Source organism: Callorhinus ursinus, unplaced genomic scaffold (genome assembly GCF_003265705.2).
Source record: "Callorhinus ursinus isolate GAN/ISIS: 27379988/994484 unplaced genomic scaffold, GSC_fseal_2.0 scaffold8, whole genome shotgun sequence".
Taxonomy (NCBI): Eukaryota; Metazoa; Chordata; class Mammalia; order Carnivora; family Otariidae; genus Callorhinus; species Callorhinus ursinus.
This window is the reverse complement of record NW_027397070.1, coordinates 70,399,749-70,421,278: the sequence shown is the minus strand read 5'-3', so window position 1 is coordinate 70,421,278 and position 21,530 is coordinate 70,399,749. Positions and strand designations below refer to the sequence as shown.

Sequence of the window (21,530 nt, the reverse complement as noted above, 5' to 3'; positions counted from 1 at the left end):
CCCCCCCCCCCCACCGCCAGGGCCTCACCGTGGCTCGCGTGACCCAGACCGCTGCCTGCAGCAACACAGAGTGCCTGGGGGGTCTGGGGGCCCAGAGCACCCGAGCCAGGCGTGGGAGATGGGCGGAGCAGGGCCTCGGCTCCCCACCTGCCCCAGACCCACTGCTCACTTTGGGTCTGGGGCCTTGGCTCCTGCAGGACAGTGGACCGTGTCCCTGTGGCAGCCTCCACCTGCCTGACAGGTTACACCGAAGGTGACACACTTCCCCAGAGAGGCCCCTCAGCCTGGCCTCTAGCGAGAGAAGTCCCCCGGAGAAAACGATGCTCTCGTTGGGCATCCGCGGAAAAGGCTTTCTCGGTGCCGGCACGGAGGGGCAGCTCTGAGAACGGTGCCTGGAGGCAAAGCACAGCCTCTCACCCCCGGGGGACCCTCTCGTGTCTCCCTAAAGCCTCTCTGGCTGGAGTCGCTTCCAGAAGGTCCCCACCCAACGCGAGAGGCTGGTTTGGAGGCCACCAACACTGGAGGAGGGGACGGGACTGAGCGCCTCCAGAGGCTCCGTCCCTTTCAGGGCCCGCTGGCCCACACGCAAGTGTTTCTTTCAAAGGCAGCCACACATGGAGACGGACCTAGAGTATATTTGCAAGGCACAAACTATTTTTAAAAGATTACAATGTTGTGTCTTTTTAAACTTGCTGTCCACCTAGTAGTGTTGCGGGCTCACAATCTACTCCATGCTCAGGAAAACACCCCTGTTCCTGCGGCGGCAGATGCGGGGAGGCCCCTGTGAGGCCGGAGCCAGAGCCGCTCTCTTCTGCTTCGGCAGCACAGCGTCAGAGGCCAAGCGCACACACTTCGTCCCGGAGGCTTGGGAGGCTGGCCCGGTCAGGAAGGTGCTGGGGTCCAGCCCCTGGAGGAGCTTCCTGGGGCCCCGCCAGCCCCTCGCTGCAGGCCCGCAGGTCTCCCGTCACGTAGGAGCACGCAGGCCTGACCAGGGCTCGGTCCTGCCTCTCGGCGTCCGGGGACCTTGCAGGTCTAGGCTGTGGTCCTGGCCCGGAGGTACTCGGGGTCGCAGACGTCAGGGTGCTGCAGAGAGTGAGAGGACGCTCAAGGGCAGGACGGGATGGCGGCCAGCTCCTCCCACCCTCGGCGGGCCCTCCCCCACCGCCCCTTCCGCAGTGGGCAGGCCCGCGGGGGCCTCCAGGCGGCAACCAAGCTCCCAGCACGGCCCAGCACGCCGCGCAGGGCCAGGAGGAAGGCAAGGAACCCCCCGCAGGAAGAGAGCGCCCACGGAGGCCTGCCGGCTTCCCCGCGCCCCCAGCGGCTGGCTGGGTGGCTGAAGAGGACGTAATTTACAGCGTTCAGAAGTTTTCTTTTTTGGCTGAGACGTTTGTGAAGCCCAGCTGGGAAAGTGACTGCCGCAAACTGTCTACACGCACAGCTCATTCGCTCGTGTTTATTTCACGTCCGCGGACACACGGCCAGTGTGCGAGTCTCGAGCTGTGACAGTGACAAGAGAACAGCCAAAAACCAACAGTAAACCAAAACATGATTTTCTTAAAGTGATAAATTAACAATACTGGTATTAAAGCTTCACTAATTACTGTAACAGTTATAAGAACTTAATTTATCAACATTTCATGGTAGGAAGGCTCTTTATCAAATTTATTCAAGAAATTAGACGAAAATATAAAAAAGGAAATACATATTTTACTTTTGATTTTCGTTAAAGGTAAATGATCATACAATTTTATACAAGGTCACCTAACATAGCAGTCTCTAATAAACTTAGGTATACAGAAATAAAAAGATGCAGGAAATTTTTCCTTTTACACTTTGAAATTGAGAGACAGCAGTGTGAGCACAACACGAAGTCATCTAACAGGTGCAGCAACGAATCAGAGTTAATACCAGGGGGACTGTGCTCTCCGTGGGGGAGGGGCATTTTCACACAGCTTTGAACTTGGGCTCTGAGCACAAGTGCTTTGCAGTGTGAGCCCCGGACTCCGCTCTCTTCTCTCGCGGGCCATCCCTGGGGTCACGGAGCTGAGCCCCTCGGTGACCTGAACAGATGACAGTCCCCAGCAGCCCACGGTGACAGGCGTGCTGGACAAGGAGGGCCTGGCCGCTGGGCCCTGCTGGGTTCCCAGGATGGCTGGCACCGCCTGGTTACTTATTAGGCCCACAACACACGTGCAGGGGTCCCCTCGTGGAAGGAAAGCCCAACAGTGGACACCCCCAGCAGTGCTGGGAAGTCAATCAGGGGCCACTGGCCGGGTGACATTGGCTGAGCCCTTGGGCACAGAAGGGATGCTGTGCTCCGTGTGTCTCTCCCAGAAAAGCCAGTCGGACTCTGCTTCTAGGTCTTCCGTGGACAGTGCGGTACATGAATGCGGCATCTGGGTTTCCCAACGGATTTCTTCTCCAGCCCTCCCTGACCCAGTGACCTTTCCCCTCACACTTGAGCTTCCCCAACAAAAAACCCAAACACCTCTCTGCCGAGGCCGGAGGTGAGGAGAGCCCTGTACACAAGTGAGGATGTCTGATAAAGCAGCTTCACCAACTTCCATGCCAACTCAACACTTGACAGGGTCTTAGAAATTCCAGATGCACCTCAGGAAGTGGGGTGACTGGGGGAACGGGGGAACTTGCCAGCTAGGACTTGGGTGTTAGGCCAAACACTGAAGCAGGACACCTGAGTCCCACTGGGATGTGTGCACATGCCCATAAAGACTGGTACAGACAGTTCCAGGACGTTTTGTTCCTTGTGGCTTCTGAGTGACTGGGGCAGTAGTGGGGACAGCTTACTTCTGTTTTCCACTCCTCCCCTGTCCTATCCCAAGTACTGATCCTCAGTCCCAAGGCAGTGGCTCACAGAACACTTCCAAAATGCTCTAGGAGGTTCGATCAGCACAAAAGACAAAACTAAGATTCTTTACCACGATCTTAAGCGAACTTAGAACCCAAAGTTACCGATTATTTTTAAAGAGTGTGCCTACTCCCTCTTACACATTTGCTTTTAAAAGAAGGCAGGGTTTTCCAAAGGCTTCCTTCTCCAGCCCTCTTCAGGGATTTTAATCCCCGTGCCCCTGAGGAAGAGGAGAACCTAAGGGAAGGGCTGGGGTGGCCCGAAGTCACAGCAGGGCAGAGCGGCGGGGAGGACCGCGGCGGCGCAGGGCCCGCGCCCCTGCACACAGGCCAGGAGGGAGCTGGGTTCCAGCACCACCTGAGCTTCCGTCCGCGCTTTCGTCCGCTCAGGAGCAGCCTCCTTCCAGAGGTTTTCTTCCAGAGGTTGGTTTAGAAAAGATATTCTTGCTCAGGACAACGCTGAAGCGAGAACACTTGGAAGAGTTTCAGTGAGGAAGCTCAAAGCCTGGTGAGGACACTAGAACAGCGCTCCCCAGATGTGCGCTCAGGGCTGCCGCAGAAGCTGTCTGGCCCTGGGAGACCAGGACCCCGCGGGCCCCCCCCCCCAGCGCCCCAGGGCTGCAGGAGCCAGCCCGAGGGAGGGCCCGCCCGCCCCTCCAGTGCCCTCAAGCGGGGGGCGGGGTGGGGGGGCAGCTCTAGTCCCGGTCGCGAAGAACACCTTGCATTCTGTCCCCCGACTGCAGGACAGGTGATCTGCTGACTGGTGAACAAAGGGGCGGGCGTCAGAAGGGCCGCGGCGCAGCCCCTCCCCGGTACCTGCCACCCAGCAACGGGCCCCAAAGCGGGGGCGGGCAGATGTTAAGGACACAATCACCAGCAGAAACGGGAAGAACACGATTGTGACCAAGCCCCAAATCCCGAACTGGGACATGACCATGGTTTTTAAAACTGGGGTGGGAGTGGGGGGGGGGAGACACCACGGGCTCCTGTCAGCATATTTCAGAGCTTGATTTTAGGGGAACAATAATCTCCTCCTCTTGCCTCTCCCACCCCCAGTGCCCCCGAGCCATCCCTCCTTTACCGCAGCGCGTGCAGCGGAGGGCGCCAGAGGGTGACCGGGGTCAGAAAGCGCGCACACTACAGCTTCCCTGCCGGCAATGCAGCAAGCAATGCACTCAGAACCGAAAGGTCACCAGAAGCTTCCCATGAAGGCTACTTACCTGGGATCGGCCACTGCCTGGGCCAAATTCTAAGTTCTGAATTTTGAAACTGCATACTCAATGCCTCAGAAGCATTTGAACTGAAATTTCTAAAACTATGTAGGTACCGAAAATTGCACCTGGAGTGTTGGTTCTGATTCTCTCCATCTGATGTCCCAATTTAGCCTCCAAAGTTGAAACAGTCCACAAGGATGGCTGTCTTTGCTGCCTTAGGTCACTTAACATTTAGGAACAAAGGACCACATCTTAAGAGTAAACAGGACATTAACACATACCATGATGTCATGCATAAACGGGGGGGGGGGGGGGTGCACCTGGAAGGCCAGCACGCCCCTCACGTGGTGGAACACTGTTACTGGTAACAGAAAGCCCTCCCAGGGAAGGAGCAGGGTGGGTAGAGTGAGCTGGGGGGAGGGTGGGGGCAGTAGGCCCGGGGAAGCGGGGTCCGGCCTTCCGGGAGGGCTGCAGGCCGCGTTCGAGCACACAGAGCTGCACGCTGCAGAGAAATGAGTCTCGTGTCCACTTTGCTGATTCGCATCCACTACTCAAACGAGTGTAAACGATCAGCATCTCTACATTTAATGACAAAGGTGTGCAAAACAGAAAACAAACCAAAATGACCAAAATAAGTTAACAAATAAGATAACCATCATCTTGACATAAACTATGTAGGTCAGAGAACCATCTCCTCCCACGTGAAACTGGAATCTGAAACTCCTCACGCAGCCGATAAGGACCACAGGCATGAGAACCGCACCAGCCCCCGCGGAAGCAGCTGGGCGTCCAGCCAGAGGGGCTCACTCGGCCGCTCACCAGGGCCAGGGGTGAGGCGGTCCAGCTGGAGGCCAGGGAGGGCGGAGCCCGAGCGGGCGGGATCACGACGGCCACCCAGTAGTAAGAGGGGGCGACCTGCACCTGTGCCTCCCCTCTAGGCGGGAAAACAAAACCCAAACCAGGGCAACCTCGGGGAGCATTCTGAACCTGGGGCAGGGGGGGTGTCTGTCAGTCTTTACAAAACAGGGCTGAAGACTGTCCTGGGCCTACAGTCGTGCTTATTTGACCAAAAACATCAACAACAAAAAACCCACAGAAAACCGCAAAAGAAACCAAAACCTTTCCCTTGTTGGAAAAAAACATAAGCAAAGCACATCCAACATAAAAGGTCTTGGCTTATGTGGCAAGAGGCACTTCTGACACCTGGGGCTGACGTCCTCGGCCCGCGGCTCCCGGGAGCTGGCCGGGCTCGGAGGAAGGTGGGTATTTTATTCAGTGCACCAAATCTCAATCAAAGTGCTACAAACTGCTTCTTTGAAAAAAGATGTTTATTAAACAATTTTAATTGTCATAAAATGACTAAAATGGGTTTTAAAAATTAAGGCTCTTCTCTTTCTGTGGATTGCCAGAACAATGTAAAAATAATATCAATCAACCCTGCTGAATGCTTTGTTCCTAAAGTTAAATTTCATAGATTCCTAAACATTTTATGATTAAGATAAAAACTGGACTAGAAATGACAATTAATGGCCGTCCATACTGAACACACACTCTGATCAGGTGTACAACATTCTAATTGAGTAGTTAAGCAAAAATATTCCAGTTAAAGCAGAAATTTTAATTTTAGCATTTTAAAGTCATTGTTTCCCCACACTGTCATGATTTTCCTAAAGTCGAAATAGTCTAATACAGGAGCGCTAACCTTGGGACTCTATATACTCCCAGGAGGGTGACTGACTTGGCTGGCAATTAGTTTGATTATATTTTTTTTTAAACGTTCTAAGTTGAATTATCAAATGATTCAGAATTACATGGCATGCAGTATCCAAAATTATGGCTCTGATGCATTTAGATTTACATTAAGAGTAAGAAGTGCCATTCACATTCATTGTACACCCCACCCTCCCGCAAGAAAAAAAATCACTACCTATTCAAGTTCTAGATCTGGTGCAGCATTAAGGATTAAAACTTACCACTTTACCAGGCCTTCCCCATGTGCAAATAAATCCCTCCTGACAAGCAGTGACTATACAGTCTTCAAGAAAAATTAACACAGTCAGTCTCTCATGTGCTATCTTTTTACAGATGAGTGGCTCTAACAAGGGAACGTCTTCCATCCGAGGACACAGGGGCGTCCCCAGGGTTTTAGCTGGGTCCGTTTTGGCTTTAGTAACCAGGTTCAGTTTGTCGCTGCTCTTGCTAGAAATGTGTCCCATGCTGTGGTTTCGCTTGTGGTCTTTCTCATGGTGCCTGTCCTTCCGGTCGTGCAGGGAGAGCGTCGCGAATTTGCTGACCCCAGCAGCGAGGGCGCCGTCGGCCACGCTGCTCTTGCTGCCGGCGCTGGAGACGGTGGAATGGGGGAGGCTGTTGGAGCGGGGCAGGGGCGGGGGCGCGGAGTTGCCGGGCGCCGCGACACTGTTCCCTGTGCTGCCGGCAGGAGGGCTCGTGGCGTTCATGACATTGGTGTGTGTCCTTGCTCTCGAGAGGGGCTGGTGAGGGAAAAGGATGTCTTCCGTGAGGTCCCAGAGGCAGAGCTGCGTGTCCTGGCCCACCGAGCCGAACCGGTACGTCACACTGACGGGGCGGCTCTCGGCAGAGTTCCGTTTGGACAGCCGGGACTGGGTACTGTTGGCCCGGTCTCGGCCAAAATGGAGGAGGTCCTGGAAGTCCTCGTCACTGCCACTGAACTCCATGGGGTCGCTCTCCTCCACGCTAGTGGTGTAGGGGTCAAACGCCACGACGCTGACCCAGGACCTGTGCCCGTGGCCTCGAGCGATCACTCGGCAGTCCCCGAAAGCCCAGACGGTCACCAGGTCGTCCTCGCCGCCCGTCACAATGTACCTGCCGTCCGGGCTCCAGCACGCGCACAGCAAGCCTCCGAAGTAGCTCTTCATTGTGCCGTGCAGCTCCACCGAGTCAAAGTCGAACACCCGCAAAAAGCCGTCCTGGCTCACGCAGGCCAGGAACTTGCCATCTGGGGAGAAAGCAAACTCGTTGAGGGCCCCCTCGCCCACTGTCCACTTAAGGAGAGGGTTCCTCGTGGATTTGCTCTTGCAAGTGTGTACGGCAAAGCTCTCGCCCTGCTTCAGAAGCTGGTAGTGGGGGGCTGTGGTGCCACAAGTGTGCTCCACGTTATACAAGTACATGCTCCCACTCGCATGGGCCACTAGGAAAAGGCTTTCCGAACCAGGAACCCATCTGACACAGGTTACGCGTGACTTGTCTATTAGTCTCTGTGAAAACAAAGGAGAACAAGTTATCACAATGGAGAAGCTTTAAAGGTCTACTTTTCCAGCAAGAAACTTGTCTGCTTCTCGGTGAGAATGGATGAGTCCATCCAGGCACCGCATGCTCTACCCCGCGGTCAGCCAAGCCAGTGAAGAGCATTTGGGCCCCTTGGAGAACTACTTTCTAGAACTGCACTGACTGTTAACAGGCCAATGGCTTTCGCTGAGAGAGTCAGGCATTCAACACCCACCGCTGAGAGCCTACTACGTGCCAGACACCATACCAGGCGCTGGGACACACCGGTGAGAGGGCCAGCCCCTCGGGCAACTTTCATCTCTTATGCAAGGAGCACCTGAGTCTGTGATTCCTGGGCCCCTACACACAGCATCCTCCCTACGAAGACCCCCAGGAAAGGCTCGTGGTCCTCACAGCCAGGAGAGCTATGCCCCCCGGCTTCTCTGCATTTTATCGTCACGTACGTCATGTGCCGTCTACACCTGCCCCTCTGCCCGGGCTCCTCCAGGGTTGGGGGGAGTCAACGTGTAGGCCCTGGCAAAAGCACACTTGCTGGGCTCTACCTCAGCCCTGGCTTCACTGCAACTTCCTCACTCAGATTCGCTGTCCCGTGTGCATCTTTAAAAGCAATTCCTCCAAATCTTCTTTGGAACAAGGCAGTATTTAAAAAAATAAACAGACGATTAATTCAGGAGGATGTGCCTAATCACTGCCACTCCACGCCATGCTAATTTCTGGTCCACTGGCCAGCTGTTCCCTTCACAGGCACAGATCAGGAGTCTTGCCTTTAAAACCAAAAGAGCAAGAGGCCGAAGTGAAAACTACCCAAAGGCACAACACGTGCACGTCCCTGTGCGCAGAGCTTGCCGTGGGCTCAGCAGCGTGGCGGCTCCCCCCTGGGTGCCCTGCTCCAGGGTGCCTGGTCCCAAAGCATATCACTGGAAGCCAACCAGAAGTTCCCCAGACTCCCAAGTTTTTAGAGGCTGCTCCTGCCAAACCCTCTCCACCGCCGTCTGCCCAGGAACCGGGTGCCTCAGGGTGAGTTCCACACCACCACTTCCCCTCCCTGGTTGGGACTCCTGGACTGAGCCTTGGGGGGCCCCAGGGCACCGACACGAACCCCCCCGGCCTGCCGTCAGCTTTGCACACCTGTGCTGAGTGTGCTGCGTCTTCACAGAAAAGCACAGAACATGAAATCACTCGTTTTTTTCCAGAGAAGAGATGGACAGACTGAACAAGCTGCAGAATAGCAGGACCTGGGCGGGAAGAGGCTGCTCAGCAGGTGACACAGCCTACTGCCCCACGGTGTTGGAGCCACAGGGCGGCACCGCCGGCCTTGAAGTCAACAGCGACACGCAAGCTGGCCTTGGGGACACAGACAACGTTCTCATCCCCTGCCTCCTTCCCTCCTACCTACGCCAATGCCAACAACCCAAAAGCCCAGCGCCCACTCTGGCAGGGTTTCCGTGAGGCCTTCACTGCTTCTTCCTCAAGAGGCTACAGAGGTAACTCACAAGGCCGGACCGGGGCTTTCATCCTGGGGGGCCTGCCTCCATGCTGTCCCTGCCGGGCCCCCAGGCTGCCCAGCCGGCCTTGGGCCCCCATGGCTCACCTGCACCGGGGGCGGCCCCCATGGCTCACCTACACCGGCAGCCAGCACCGTGGCTCTCGGCTCCTGCCCCTCACACGTCACTGCAACCAGACAGACCGCAGTCTTGCCAACAGAACACCACTGCCACGCTATCCTATGTGGAAATTTTTAAGGACGAACATCAAAACTTCCAGCACTATGCTTAGGAGAAAATTTTATTTTTGGCTTAAAGAGAAACACAAAAATAATTCCATTAGACTCTGAAATTGTAATACTGTCAAGTAAACGGTATTGTTCCGCAACTGTGAGGCGTGGAGACAAAGAATGACAACACTGTTGTGACCATAAATGTCACCGGGACAACAAAACACACTTAGAGACTTCATTCCTTATTAAACAGGTGCATGGAGACGACTATAAGCAGATACGTGGATGTAACTTATGGACAAACACCCGAGCCTCCCCTTCTGAGCCCCCGGCCAGGTACCTGGGAATCAGGGACAGCAGAGCAGGCAGCCGCAAACCCCAGCCAGCAAGGCGCCGGGACCGGCTTGGACGCAGAGGAGGCTCTCCCTGGCAGGTCGTGCGCCCCAGCGTGGCCAGCATCCGCCTCGAGTGGCACTACCCGGGGCTCCTCCAGGGCTGGGGCATGCGGCACACACAATGGGACAGCAGTGCCGACCTCCCACCGGAGGCTCCGCTCCGCGTGCCGGGTGCTGGGCAAGGGGCTCTGCACACGTGCTCTTTAACCTCAAAAGGACCCCGCAAGGCCACCTCTGGTTTGTCTGAGTAGGCAACCTATTCGTCATTCACATAAAGCGCGCATCCCTTTCCTCTGTTCCAGATCACCTGTCCCAGAGTCACCGGCACGAAGCTTCCTATTTCTCTCTCCAGAGCATCTCTGTTCACGGACAGGGCAAACGTGGAGATCAATCCATCTACCCCCGTCCTTCACACCACAGAGCACACGAGGCACCGTGCGCCCCGCCCGGCTGTCTGCGTGGGGACCGAGACCTCTCCCCTGTTCTCTCCTAGAGCTGCAGAGCGTTCACTCACACGGATGGAAACACAGTCATTTGTTTTCAAAGTCCCCACCGCTGGACATTTCCGTGGCGCACACGGCTGTTTCCCCGTGTATGAGTCCACCGCAGGGTGAAGTCCCAGTAACACAGCTGGGGCAAAAGGTATCTACATTTTAATTTTTATAGATATTGCCAAATTACCTCCCACGGGGGACAGACCACTGTTAAGACAGCCGCTGCCCCCTAGGAAGGTAGATACAATCACCGTATTACCACCAGGAAACAGAGGCTCGGGGAGGCCAGGAGACTCACCTACAGCCCCGCTCCCCCACCCGCTCGCTCAGTCATCATTCCTCCATTCTTTCTCGAATGCATTAATGCCAGGCGCTGATAAAGCACTGATTAAAACAGGCACTCCCATCCAAGCGGGAGGAGAAGACAGTGAGATCTGCAAGATCTGAGGGTGACGAGAGCTGTGGAAAAAAACAAACCAGGGGAGAAGGCACAGTGCTGATGGGGACGAGGCTGGAGCATCTTCTGATCTCAGGCGGGAGAGCCTAGCAAGACTGTGCGGGCAGCAAGGGCTAGGTGAGCGGGCTGACAGCCTCAGTGGGTAGGCCAAGAGCACGTGGGGAAGAACATCCTCACAGAAGGAGCCGTGGCGGTGAGGTGCTGAGGTGGGAGCAGAGCCAGCACTGGGCATCCCAGAGAAAGAAGGGAGCCAGAGCAGGCGAACGGACTGGGCAAGGCGGGGCTGCTACCTCCTGCACCGACAGACACCATCCAAGGCCAGGGCCACTCACATGGGTTCTCAGAAACAGGACACAAGCCTGCCTCTGACGCCACGCCTGGGCAGGAGGCACAACTCTAGGGCTAGCTAGTAGAGATTCACTGAATTTAAACAGCTCTGGTTATCATTTGGTTTGGATTTAACAAAATAGGAAGAGAAAAGAAAGCATTTCACTCCCATCTTTCTGATTAAGAAACAAATACCTGTAAACACTGTATTCGATAAAGAATGAGGCCTAGTTTCTCACCATAAAGGTGTATTTCTGTTGCTGAAAGTATCTAGTAAAAAAGGTAAAGAATCTTAGTGCCCCATGTTAAGTAACAGGATGACCCTGTTAAGCTTGAATTCTCTAGTATCAGTGGGTCCGTGATCTAGACGCACGGTGACAAAACAGCATCAGCAGAAGCCTGGCCTCTGAGGAGCTCCCGAGCAGACCCGGGGGTGGGGGGATGCTGAGAGAAGCGGGGGGTGGGAAGGACTGTGCTGGCAGTGGCTCAGGACAGAGCAGTCCCGGTGGGCGTGGGGACCCATGCAGCACTGTTTTGGCCGGAGCACCTAAGCAGCGACAGGGAATTAGGTCTGGAATTGTGAGCCGGGGCTCAGGACAGCCAAGTCTCCGGCTAAGGGGCTTTGGGTCATTACCTTGAAGCCCTGGGCCACCAATCCCACAGCCCTGAGCGCTTGAAATGTGCCTAAAGTGAGATGTGCTGTGTGTGTAATACACCAAATTCTGAAGACGTGAAAAATTATGGAAACAATCTCATTCATAATTTCATATTACATATATGTTGAGATAATATTTGGAGTATATAGAGAAAACAAAATCTTAATTTCGCCCATTTTTTGCTTATTTAATGTCCTGTTAGAAAATGTAAGATTGCGTATGTGGCTCACGCTGCATTTCTACCGGCGGTAGGGCGGCAGACACCGCCAGACCGGGAGGGAGGGAAGGCTTCGGAAAGGGGAAGTGACAGCCGGTAGAGGAATCGCCCCTGGCAGAAGGTACAGAATGGAAGATGGGAGGTGGGAGGCAGGTGGGGAGGAACCAGTTAGGAGGCTGTGACAGTTGTGTGTGGACAAAAAGGTCTGGACAGTGCCCGGCAGCAGCATGGCAAGGTGGGCTGTTAAGGGTGGCTCAGGCTGAGGGGGGGCAGGGGGCGGGGGTGAGGAAGGGGCCTGGAGCTCAAGCGGCTGCCACACACAGAGAAGGCTGGGGTGGGATTATGCCGGGGAGCAACCCAAGCGCCCTCACCTGGTAGGCGGGGGGGGGGGGGGGGGGGGGGGGGGGGGGCCCGGGGGACGAGGTCACCAGCTGAGAACAGCTGACAGCCAGAGCTGTGACCTAAGAACCCCAAGGAAGGTGCAGTGTGGAACAGGACAGGGTGGCCTCCACTCACAGGGAGCAGGAGAAAACTCAGGCGGGCAGAAGGAACATCCGAGGAAACGACCCCGAAGTCCCATGAGGAGAGGAAGGAGCTGACGCTGAGTGACCACCGTGGACCAGGAGCTCTGCGGCGTCACAACTGCCCTCCATGTCCTATGACGGAGTCTCTGAGGTTGAGGGTCAGAGGGGGGCAGTGACCCCAGCAGGGCCGAGGCAGGCAGAGCAGGAGCAGGGAGGCCTCCGTAGAAGAGCGCAGGAAGCAAGTCTGAGGGACCAAGGAGAGGGGCAGGTGGGGAGCCAGGGAAGGAGAGCCCCCTGCTCCCGGGCTGCAGGGGACACTGACCGGTGGAGGAGGGAAAGGAGTGGAGGAGAGCGGTGAACCCCACTTCCAGGAAACCAGCAGAGGTGGGATGGAGCGGGGCAGGTGCTCAGGGAGGGGGAAGAGGGCAGGGAGGCAGCTGGGGAGGTTCAGCAGTTAAGAGAGTCTCTATGAGGTCACATGGCTCGCCACTGGGCTTCCATTAAAGAGTCAAATTCCAAAATGCTCGGAGCCAATTTCTATCATCACTTTTGTAAAAACCAAACACAAAAGCTGGAGATGGATATGCCATCTCTGCATGTCACGGAAGTGGGTTCCCACACCCACGCCTCTCACTAATATTCACCAGCAGCCCCGCACAATCCCCACCCCAATTCCGAAGAAAATGTCCCTTTGCTGATACAGATCCAGTAAAATTCAAACACTAAGACTACCATCCCTAATGGCCTTAAGAGACAAGATTTTCTAACTATAATAAACTAAAAGGAAGCAAAAATAAAAATAAATCTATAACCATGTTAAAGTGTCACTCCTAAGACGAAGCTTTCTAAATCACTTAGTTGTCTTATTTTTTATATTTTTGGGGGGGAAAGGCAGAGTGACAGGGAAAGAGAAACTCAAGCAGACTCTGCACTGAGCGCAGAGCCTGACGAGGGGTTCGATCTCACGACCTTGAGATCAAGACCTAAGCCGAAACGAAGAAATCGGACGCTTAACCAACTGAGCCACCCAGGTGCCCTTAGCTGTCTATTTTTTTCTACTACTATCAACATGACAAGCAGGAAAAAATTATTTAGGGGGCAGAGGGTATGCATTTTATAATGCAGATATTAATTTGTAACAAAAATACTGAAGCAAACAATTCAAAAACCACAGCAGCTGGGGGTGGGGGTGGGGGGTGGGAGGGGAGCTATAATGTAGCCACAAGCAAAACTGGCGACTAAGGGCTTTGCTTATGTAAACACATTTAAGGAGAGCTGCTTCCCTCAGGAAGTGTGAGGAAAGGGTATTTCAAAGCCACAGAAAGGAGGATCAAATGTCATTTTATCAATGCTAAAACTTTAAGGTGTAGAGCATTATGTGCTCCTTTCCTTCGATTAAAAAAAGGAACAACAAAACAAACAAAATGCCCATAACCACTGTTTTGTCACAGAACTGGACAGAAGACTGCAAAGCTTGGCCTGGCTCTCCCCGCTCCTGGGGGCACTGGGTGCCAGGAAGGAGAGAGAAGATGCAGCCTCGGGCAGGCAAAGGGCAGCCTTGCCTCCTGTGGGCCCTTCAGGTGGATAAAAGGAGACGCGGACCCACGCAGTGTGATGGCCCTGGCCTTGTAGCCCGTGACGGGGAACAAAGTCAAGGACAGAGGGTCTCATTACATGTCAGTAATGAAAGAAGCCGCGATGACAAGTACTTCTTGGATTTTACATCTTACCCAACAATCAAAACATACTTGAAAATCCTCTGAAGTTACTATTCTATGGATACAACCCTGAAATAATGACAATTTCTACAAAGACAAACAAGTCTGAGTTCATCATCATCTGGAAATTGTCCCTTTATAATTGCCCCTCCCCAGTCACCATAACCACTAGTAGTAAAGAGTGAGCTCCTCAGCCCTTCAGGGTCCTTTACACGAGGCTCAATGCTGACCGGCTGGGGGCCTCTCCTTTCCAGGGAGCTTGCAGAATGAAGGTACGCTCCATGAGCACTACGTACAGAATGCTACAGAGACACCGGGGGCCCAGTGAGAGAGACTGGAGAGAGCAGAGACTTGGGGGACCTGCAGGCATCACTCCCCCAGGGAGGCTGGAAAGGACCAGGCACTTCCTTCCTTCTGGACTGAGTGGGTACAACAGCCAGGCTCTGCAGTGTGACAGGGACACCCGGGCAGGGGGGGTGTGATGGGAGCGGGGCTTGCCTCTCACTCCAGTGGCCAGACTGGGAGGAGGAGGTCCGGGGATCTCTGATGGAAGGTGTGAATCTACTAGTCTCACCTCATTAAAAAAGTAAAAACTACAAAAACAATAAAGTTAACAGCACTGGGACGTAGAGGCGATGTTTTCCCATCTTCTTTGTACTTCTATAAACAATCATTTAAGAAAAATTTTTTAGTTAATGGAGAGAAAAAAAAAAATCACCTTTTAAGATATACTTGACTCCCAGATAGAAATTTTCATCTATCTTTAAGGTCAGGTGGATTTCTAGACTCTACAATTCCATTCCATCCATCCGCCCATGCAAACATCTGTTATATTTTCATGGGCCAGGAACCTGGAGAAGGGAGGCAAAGGTGGGAGAAGGAGCACGGGGCTTGCGCACGCGCACACACGTGCGCAAGGGGCAGCTGAGGGGGGCGCCCGGAGAGTGAGACACACGCGGGACCTGTGTGACAAGCTGTTCTCCGTCCTCTGCTCTACACACGCTCATTCTCTGCCTGGGTTGTCCTGGAAACTTACTAGCTTCTCCTTCGAAACTGCTGGGATCTCCCCTTCCAAGAAGCCCTTCCTTGCACCCCCAGGTGGGAGGTGCTCCAGGGGCTTCCCCGGTACCCGCAAACTCCGCTGAGCATTCCCCAAGGGCTCACTCTCCCAGCCCTGTGCTCCACAACTCTCCTCACCTCTTTCCGGTGGGCGCTGTTCTCACCCGCTTTGGGGGGGGCGGGGGAGGGGAAGGGCAGGGAGGCGGTCAGGCTCATGGCTGGAGGCTCTGCGTTCTGAGCCACCGGGCTGAGTCTCTAAGCTGCAGGGAATAAATGAACTGTTGTGAGTGCCCCTTTGGAGGCCACATGACAGGCTGGCCAGAGCCTCGGAGGACACTCAGTACCGCAGACCTCTCTCGTCTCATCTCAGGGATGGGATGAGTATTTACACGCCAAACTCCCAGATTTTTACCCCTGGTTTTGGACTCCAGGTCCACGTATCTAACATCTACTGGCCTCTAGAGCTTGTCAAGTACACAACGGAACTCGGGTCTTCCCCTCCACTCCAAGCCTGCTCCTTCCCGTCCTCCCCAGTGCGGGAGGGACAGCCAGAAACCAAACTGCCAGCGGCAGCCATGGGGATTTTCAGACACCAACCCGACAGCCTCGCGCTCCGGCTCCACCCCCCCCCACCCCAGGGGCACAGCGCTCCGGTCTCACAGCCTCCTGTCACACCACCCTCCCTGGGGACACAGCCGCCTCTCTGCTCTCCTGGCCCCGGATGCTCTCCCACTCCAGGCCTTCACCTGCTCTCCCTTCTGGGAAACGCTCCACCTTGGGCTGGACCTGGCCAGCGGCCTCCGCACGGGAGGCCCTGCCTAGAACCTCCTTCAAGAGATGTCCGCCGCAACCCCTGTTCCTCTCCCTGCCTCCCCAGGCCTCTGCCTCCTCATACGCCACACGTCAGCATTTGCCCTAAGCGTGCGTGAGGGGTGCTACTGTTGGCACGTCTCTCCCTCTCTCTCGGGGTGACCACAGAGCAGGCCCGAGCGGGCACACAGCAGGTAAACCAAGGCCTGTCACCTGGATGAGACGTGGCCACTGCTCTTGCCCCAGCCGTCAGCTCTCATGCGAACGGGTACCAGCCTCCTCACCGGTCTTGCTACCCCTGCCGCTCTCCATTCCAACCCACCTTCCACAAGTGCTGACAAGCGTTCTAAAGGACACGCTTGACACACTCACTCCCTTGATTAAAAGCCCAAAACTACCCTGACAGCCTCCAGCATCAGATACAAATTTCTCAGTATGTCAGGGCATCTACAGTCTGGTTCCGATGTATCTGCTGGCTCCAACCCCTGCATCTCTGAGGCCTGCACGCTGACTTGGTCACGCACGGCCACCCAACGCTCCTCTGCACACCAAGCAGTTTTCTCCAGGTCTGAGAGCCTCTCTCACACTTCCCCAACCATCTTTCAAGACCCAGATTAAGTGTCACCTTCTGGAAATCTCAGACTTCCTCCACCGAACTTAACTTCTGCTTTATGATATTTGATACATGCTGAAGAATACAGTGAACACATAGCCCCTGGCACTTTGTTCCTAACACTCTGATAACATGCCCCAGGGCCCCATCCGTCCACCTTACTGAACTGTGAGCTCCTGGGGGGGTACACAAGGGCCCAGCCATCTGGCGACCACACATGGTGGGGCTTACAGTCTGTGACGAGGGAGCCCTTGTGGAAGTAATTTCCAGCTCTGTCGTCAGCTTACTACCTGCCTGGACGACTCACTTGCCTTCTCTTTGACTATTTCCTCTCTGTAAGATGAAAAAAGCAGCCTGCCCAACTATGCAGGGGACAAATATAAAACAGTCTGAAACCTCTAACTCTCATTCCAAGGCAAAGCATGGCGTGATGACAGCTTCAACCACCATTCCTGGCATGCTCAGAGAAACAGACCTCTGATGACCCTTGCTCTTAGACATCCTGACCAAAAACTGATGAACATGGTAGCCACACAGCCATGGCAATCGATTTCAGCCTCAGCTGGCATTTAACCCTGCACAGTCCTACAGGGTGAAAAGCCATTTTTCGGATAAACTACAAGACGAGCAGGAGACAAGTCGTGCTGAAATCACTGAGTGACGAGCTGCCTCCTAGCCTGCAATACCCATTGCTGTCCAGAGCAAGGCATGGATCTAGCTGACGCGTCCAAGTGCTCTCGCGGCCCCGAGACGCCTGCCTCCCCCGTGATGACACACAAGCCCCTCTTGTTCTCTGAGCGGCATTCTGTGCCATCCTCAGCCGGAGCAGCCTCCCGAACTCGTTTATCAGCAGCCCTTCCCCCTCAATAACACGCCCCCTACCTGCATACAAACAAAATCCCACAAGGACTCCAAATTGTTTCCGGTGACAGTGCAGAGAGGAACGGTTACTCCCCCACAACCTACTCCCCCACAAGCGCCACCAGGAGAAAAAAAAATTCATTCAGCTACTGGGTAATCCCTTCCCCAGATGTTATTAGTAAAAGACTTAGGTAAATAAAACAGTTTTCTGCTTCAGACTTATTTTTAACAGAAACTGGGATAAATACTTTTCTTCTAGAGTTTTGCCAATCCACATGGCAAGCTCTGTTTCCGGTCAACCCAGATGCAACTAGAAGAGGAGATGGCGTGGTTCAAGAGATCTCACCAAATCCACGGGCAATGCCAGACTGAAGCACCGTGGATGCAGACCGGTTGTGTAGACAGCACGGGCCACGACACTGCTAAAGAATCCGAATTTTAACTGCAATTTGTCAGCTTGAATATTCTTGCCCAAACAAAATTATTTCTTATGAACCAGAACCTATACTGCACTTCTGTTCCAAGTTCATAACATCAAAACCAGACAACAGCACACCAGCACCTGCCTTTCCTGAGAGAGGGATCCCACATGACCTGACCCTTGTCACGTTGGGGCCAGGGTCACCAGCTGACACTGGGACCCAGGGCTTCTAAGTCAGCAAGCCCACCGCATCTTTCCCATTTGCTGGGAAAGCCGCCCTGAAACAGAGGAGGGAGTACGGCGAATCTGCCATGGCAACTCCGAGGGCCAAAAAGGCCCCGTGACAGCTTTACCACACTACCTCTGTGGCGACTTCTATGGGTCACATTTAACAGTTCTGACATGTTCCTGAACACACAGCTCACATACTCAGGCTCCCTTCAGAACAAAACTGGAGATGCCAGAAACCCAGCACATGCTTATATCACTAGCAAAAACTATGTCATGTGATCCAACTTTAAGTGCCAGCATTTCAAATATGTCAAAGGTGATTTTATAGCAAATATTTCCAAGAGAAAGAAAACTACCCCTTAGCCAAATACCTGTCAAATACAGACACAAAAGCCTGAGCTACCATTTAAGTGGCCTAAGGAATTATTATCAAGTTCTTTGATCTGCATGAAATTTTCTGGTGATGTGAACTAAAATTCCGTATCTTCTTATTTAAATTATAAATATCAAGTGACAGTTTCATCCCTGTCTCCATTATAGAAGAGTTTTAAAGCACCTGCTATAGACACCTGAGCATGCGCCATAAAAAAAATGCACAGAACAGTTACCCCAAGGAAGAACAGGTATAAGTCAACAAGTTAATTCACCACATTTAACCAGGTAATACTAGGTAGGACAGTTGAGAGAATGAAAAATGGGCTTAGCTCGACGTGTAAAATAAGGCCCACTGCCCTTGGTAAGAACGTATAAATTCTTAAAGGGATTCTTAACAGCTAAGACAGGGTGCTACTTACTTCCTCATTAAATAGTTTGCTAGTTTCTTTTTTGATTGGATCTATAAGCTGGACTTGGCCTGCGGAAAAGCCCACTAGGAGAGAGACACTTTCTGCTGTGGCTGTTAGGTGGTTGAAGTCATGACAAGTAGGCTGTGTTCCTTTGTATATCCTTTTATCTATTGGTTTACTCAAGTCAGCAGCCTGGAGGAGAAAGAGAAAAATACATACGGTAAACAGCACATTGAGATGAGAAATCTAATAGTTACACTATTTTATACTCCATTATGATGTTCAATCTTAAAAACAAAGGTATTTAAAATTTTTTTTTCAGTTTTCAGCATCTTGTAAAAGCACTTTCATATACATTAGCCAATTTGATATTGTTAGACTATTCATAATATGTTCATAACTGTTACTTCCATGACTTATTCTTCAAATATCTTTAACAAAACTCCTGGACTTCAGGAGGAAAAATCATTGAAGTACTAAATTCAGTATTTGCAAAATGCATTCATTCCAAGCAATTTCTAAGAGAGTACCTCTAACCACATAAAAACTCAGCTTGCAAATAGATCTATAGCATCTAAATGCTCATTGGTGAGTTACCTGTAGCCCAGGGGTTCTCAAAGTGTGGTCTGCAGACCAGCGGTGGCGGCAGCAGCATCACCTGGAAACTCAGAAATGCAAATTCTCAAGCCCCACCCCATGCCAAAAGAATCTGAAACTACAGGGGTGGGCCTAGCAAGCCTTCCAGGTGATTCCGATGCTCACTCAGATTTGAGAACCACTGCTGCAGCCAATTATAAGCAGGTGCCTTCTTACTGGGCCCCAGCCCCTCTTCTGCACCAGCATTCAGGTACCTACACTTACTGAGCCCACACTCAGAGTGCGCGACATGCATCATCTTTAAACCTTACAATGATCCTTCAAAGTAGAGAACATTCCCCCATTTTACAGATGAGAAAACAAGTTTAGGGAAGTTAAATAACTCAGCCAAGGTCACCATACCTACCTAAGTAAGTGGCTGGATGTAGAACCCAGGATGGGGAGAACACACACCCACATACCCCAAAGTCAGAAGCAAAGGACTTCCGACTTGGGCCAAAAAGTGATTTTTCAGTATGCCTCCTTGTATATCCCTAAAGCGGAACTTTTTTCTTCATGAGAAATGTTCTATGAAATCTAATGCGCTGGGCTGATGTGGAAATTAAAGACGCCACCCTCCAGCCTTAGTGGAAAGTCACAGGTGCAGACCACCAGGTTGCTGAGCGCATCCTCGGACACGACCACTGGGGCCACCGCTCTTGTTCTCTGCTGACCAACCTGAGTTAGGTTCTGAAGATTTCTTTCTTTCAAAGAGGCCTGTGACATTGTGCTGAGGATTCTAATGTTTCGCTTTCCAAATAACAAAGTAGAAAAAGAGGACCTCAAAATTACAGGCATCTTTGTTTGAGCAAACTCCAAACCCGAACATTTGGAAGTCTGGACCCGAGTGGAACATGCACTCTGAGAGCCCAGGGCAGAGGAATGAGGATACATGCCATGCGGACACTCTCCCAGCCTCACCTCAGTTAAAACGGAGATGAGAATCTCTGTCCTACCAACCTCATGGGATTGTCTGGAGGATGAAATAAGAGAATATGTACATGAAAGAAGCTTGAAAAGTGTAATATATAAAGTACGATACAAAACACAGGGAAGTCCTGACTTTGCAGCAGGTGAAAAGGGGCCAGCGGAGGAGGGAATAAGTGCTGAGGCAGGTTGAAGGCTATGCCCAGCAGGTGTGAGGGAGCTACAGGAGCCAGAGAAAGCCACCTCTGCCCGCCCACAGTGACAGGACAGGGACAGGCCGACCGACAGAAGCTGCTCCCAGGCTGGGCTCTAGAGGCAGGGAAAAAGAAGCCGGGCTAAGGGACCTTAGCAAATCATTTCAGAGCAAAGACAGTATCAGCAAATGTCAAAAGAGCTCAAAAAAGAAAGTAAAAGACACTGGCAGCTAGACACAAAAACCAAATCCGAAATAGGAACAATTAAACTATTACATGATCTCTGTATCAGCATTTTTTTAAGTTTGTTTAGTGTACTTCCTCAAGAAACATATGTAAAATTATGCATAAAACTATAAAAATCAATTCAAAGGCAAGCCAAAAATTAGAGAAAACATACTAATATAAATTAAATGAGCATCCAGTGGTTCTCAGAAACAACAGAGGAAATAAAAGCACCCGTTTTTCTGACTATTGCTACTAGTATAGAGTTAAACTTACAGATTGCTTACAGTAACTATATTAGCTCAGTTCTTGGTATATTTATTGTACATCCTGGCCTCCTAATAAGGAACTTTACTGAAAAGATGTCATCTGTAAATAGATCACATGTATTTTAAATGCCAACTGAAAGACTACTTTTACTCTTAAATCATGTAAATACTCCTAAAATATCCTGTTTACTAATCTGCTTAATAACTTTCCTCCCAGACCAGGGCTCTCAAACTGTACCAGGCCGTGCCAGCCTGCTGGTTGGCAGCAAGATTAAGTACAAAGATGGAGAATAAGCATTCAGAAACTTCTCTGGCAATTGGAAAGCATAACTTTGTATCTGTTGACTCTAATAATAAAAATCAGAATTTGTATTCTGCATGCCTTTTTCAGTTTCATGTCCCCGTAATTCTTTTTTTTTTTCAATTTCAGAAAAGTATCAGTCCAGATAGACTGGAAATTTTAACTGGTCCTTCAACACTGGTGAGAAGCACTGTCCTAGGAGGCACCAAAGTAAACCGAGGCCCAAGAAACACTCAGAGTACCTCTTATCTAAGGTCACGTCCCGTCCCCAACCCCCAAGGGCACCAATCCTCCTAGAGCAGCACAAGTCCCGCCAAGCAACCTGGCCCCTACATGTACCAAGCAGCAAT

At 52.3% G+C, this 21,530-nt stretch overlaps 1 protein-coding gene across 9 annotated transcripts in view; it reads right to left on the bottom strand.

The window, feature by feature from the left end:
* Positions 1-21,530, bottom strand: part of WDR20 (WD repeat domain 20) — a 61,294-nt gene that overhangs the window by 3,622 nt on the left and 36,142 nt on the right. For 3 of the 9 annotated variants that reach the window (XM_025869336.2, XM_025869340.2, XM_025869339.2), the window contains exons 2-3: positions 18,638-18,820; positions 6,053-7,312 (exon numbers count right to left, since the gene is read on the bottom strand). In XM_025869336.2, coding sequence (XP_025725121.1) covers positions 6,053-7,312; positions 18,638-18,820 — 1,443 coding nt within the window. Of the gene's footprint in view, positions 1-6; positions 1,498-4,425; positions 4,658-6,052; positions 7,313-18,637; positions 18,821-19,225; positions 19,287-21,530 lie in introns of those variants that run through there. The other 6 variants (XM_073895899.1, XM_025869337.2, XM_073895898.1 and 3 more) reach the window with 6 other exon arrangements.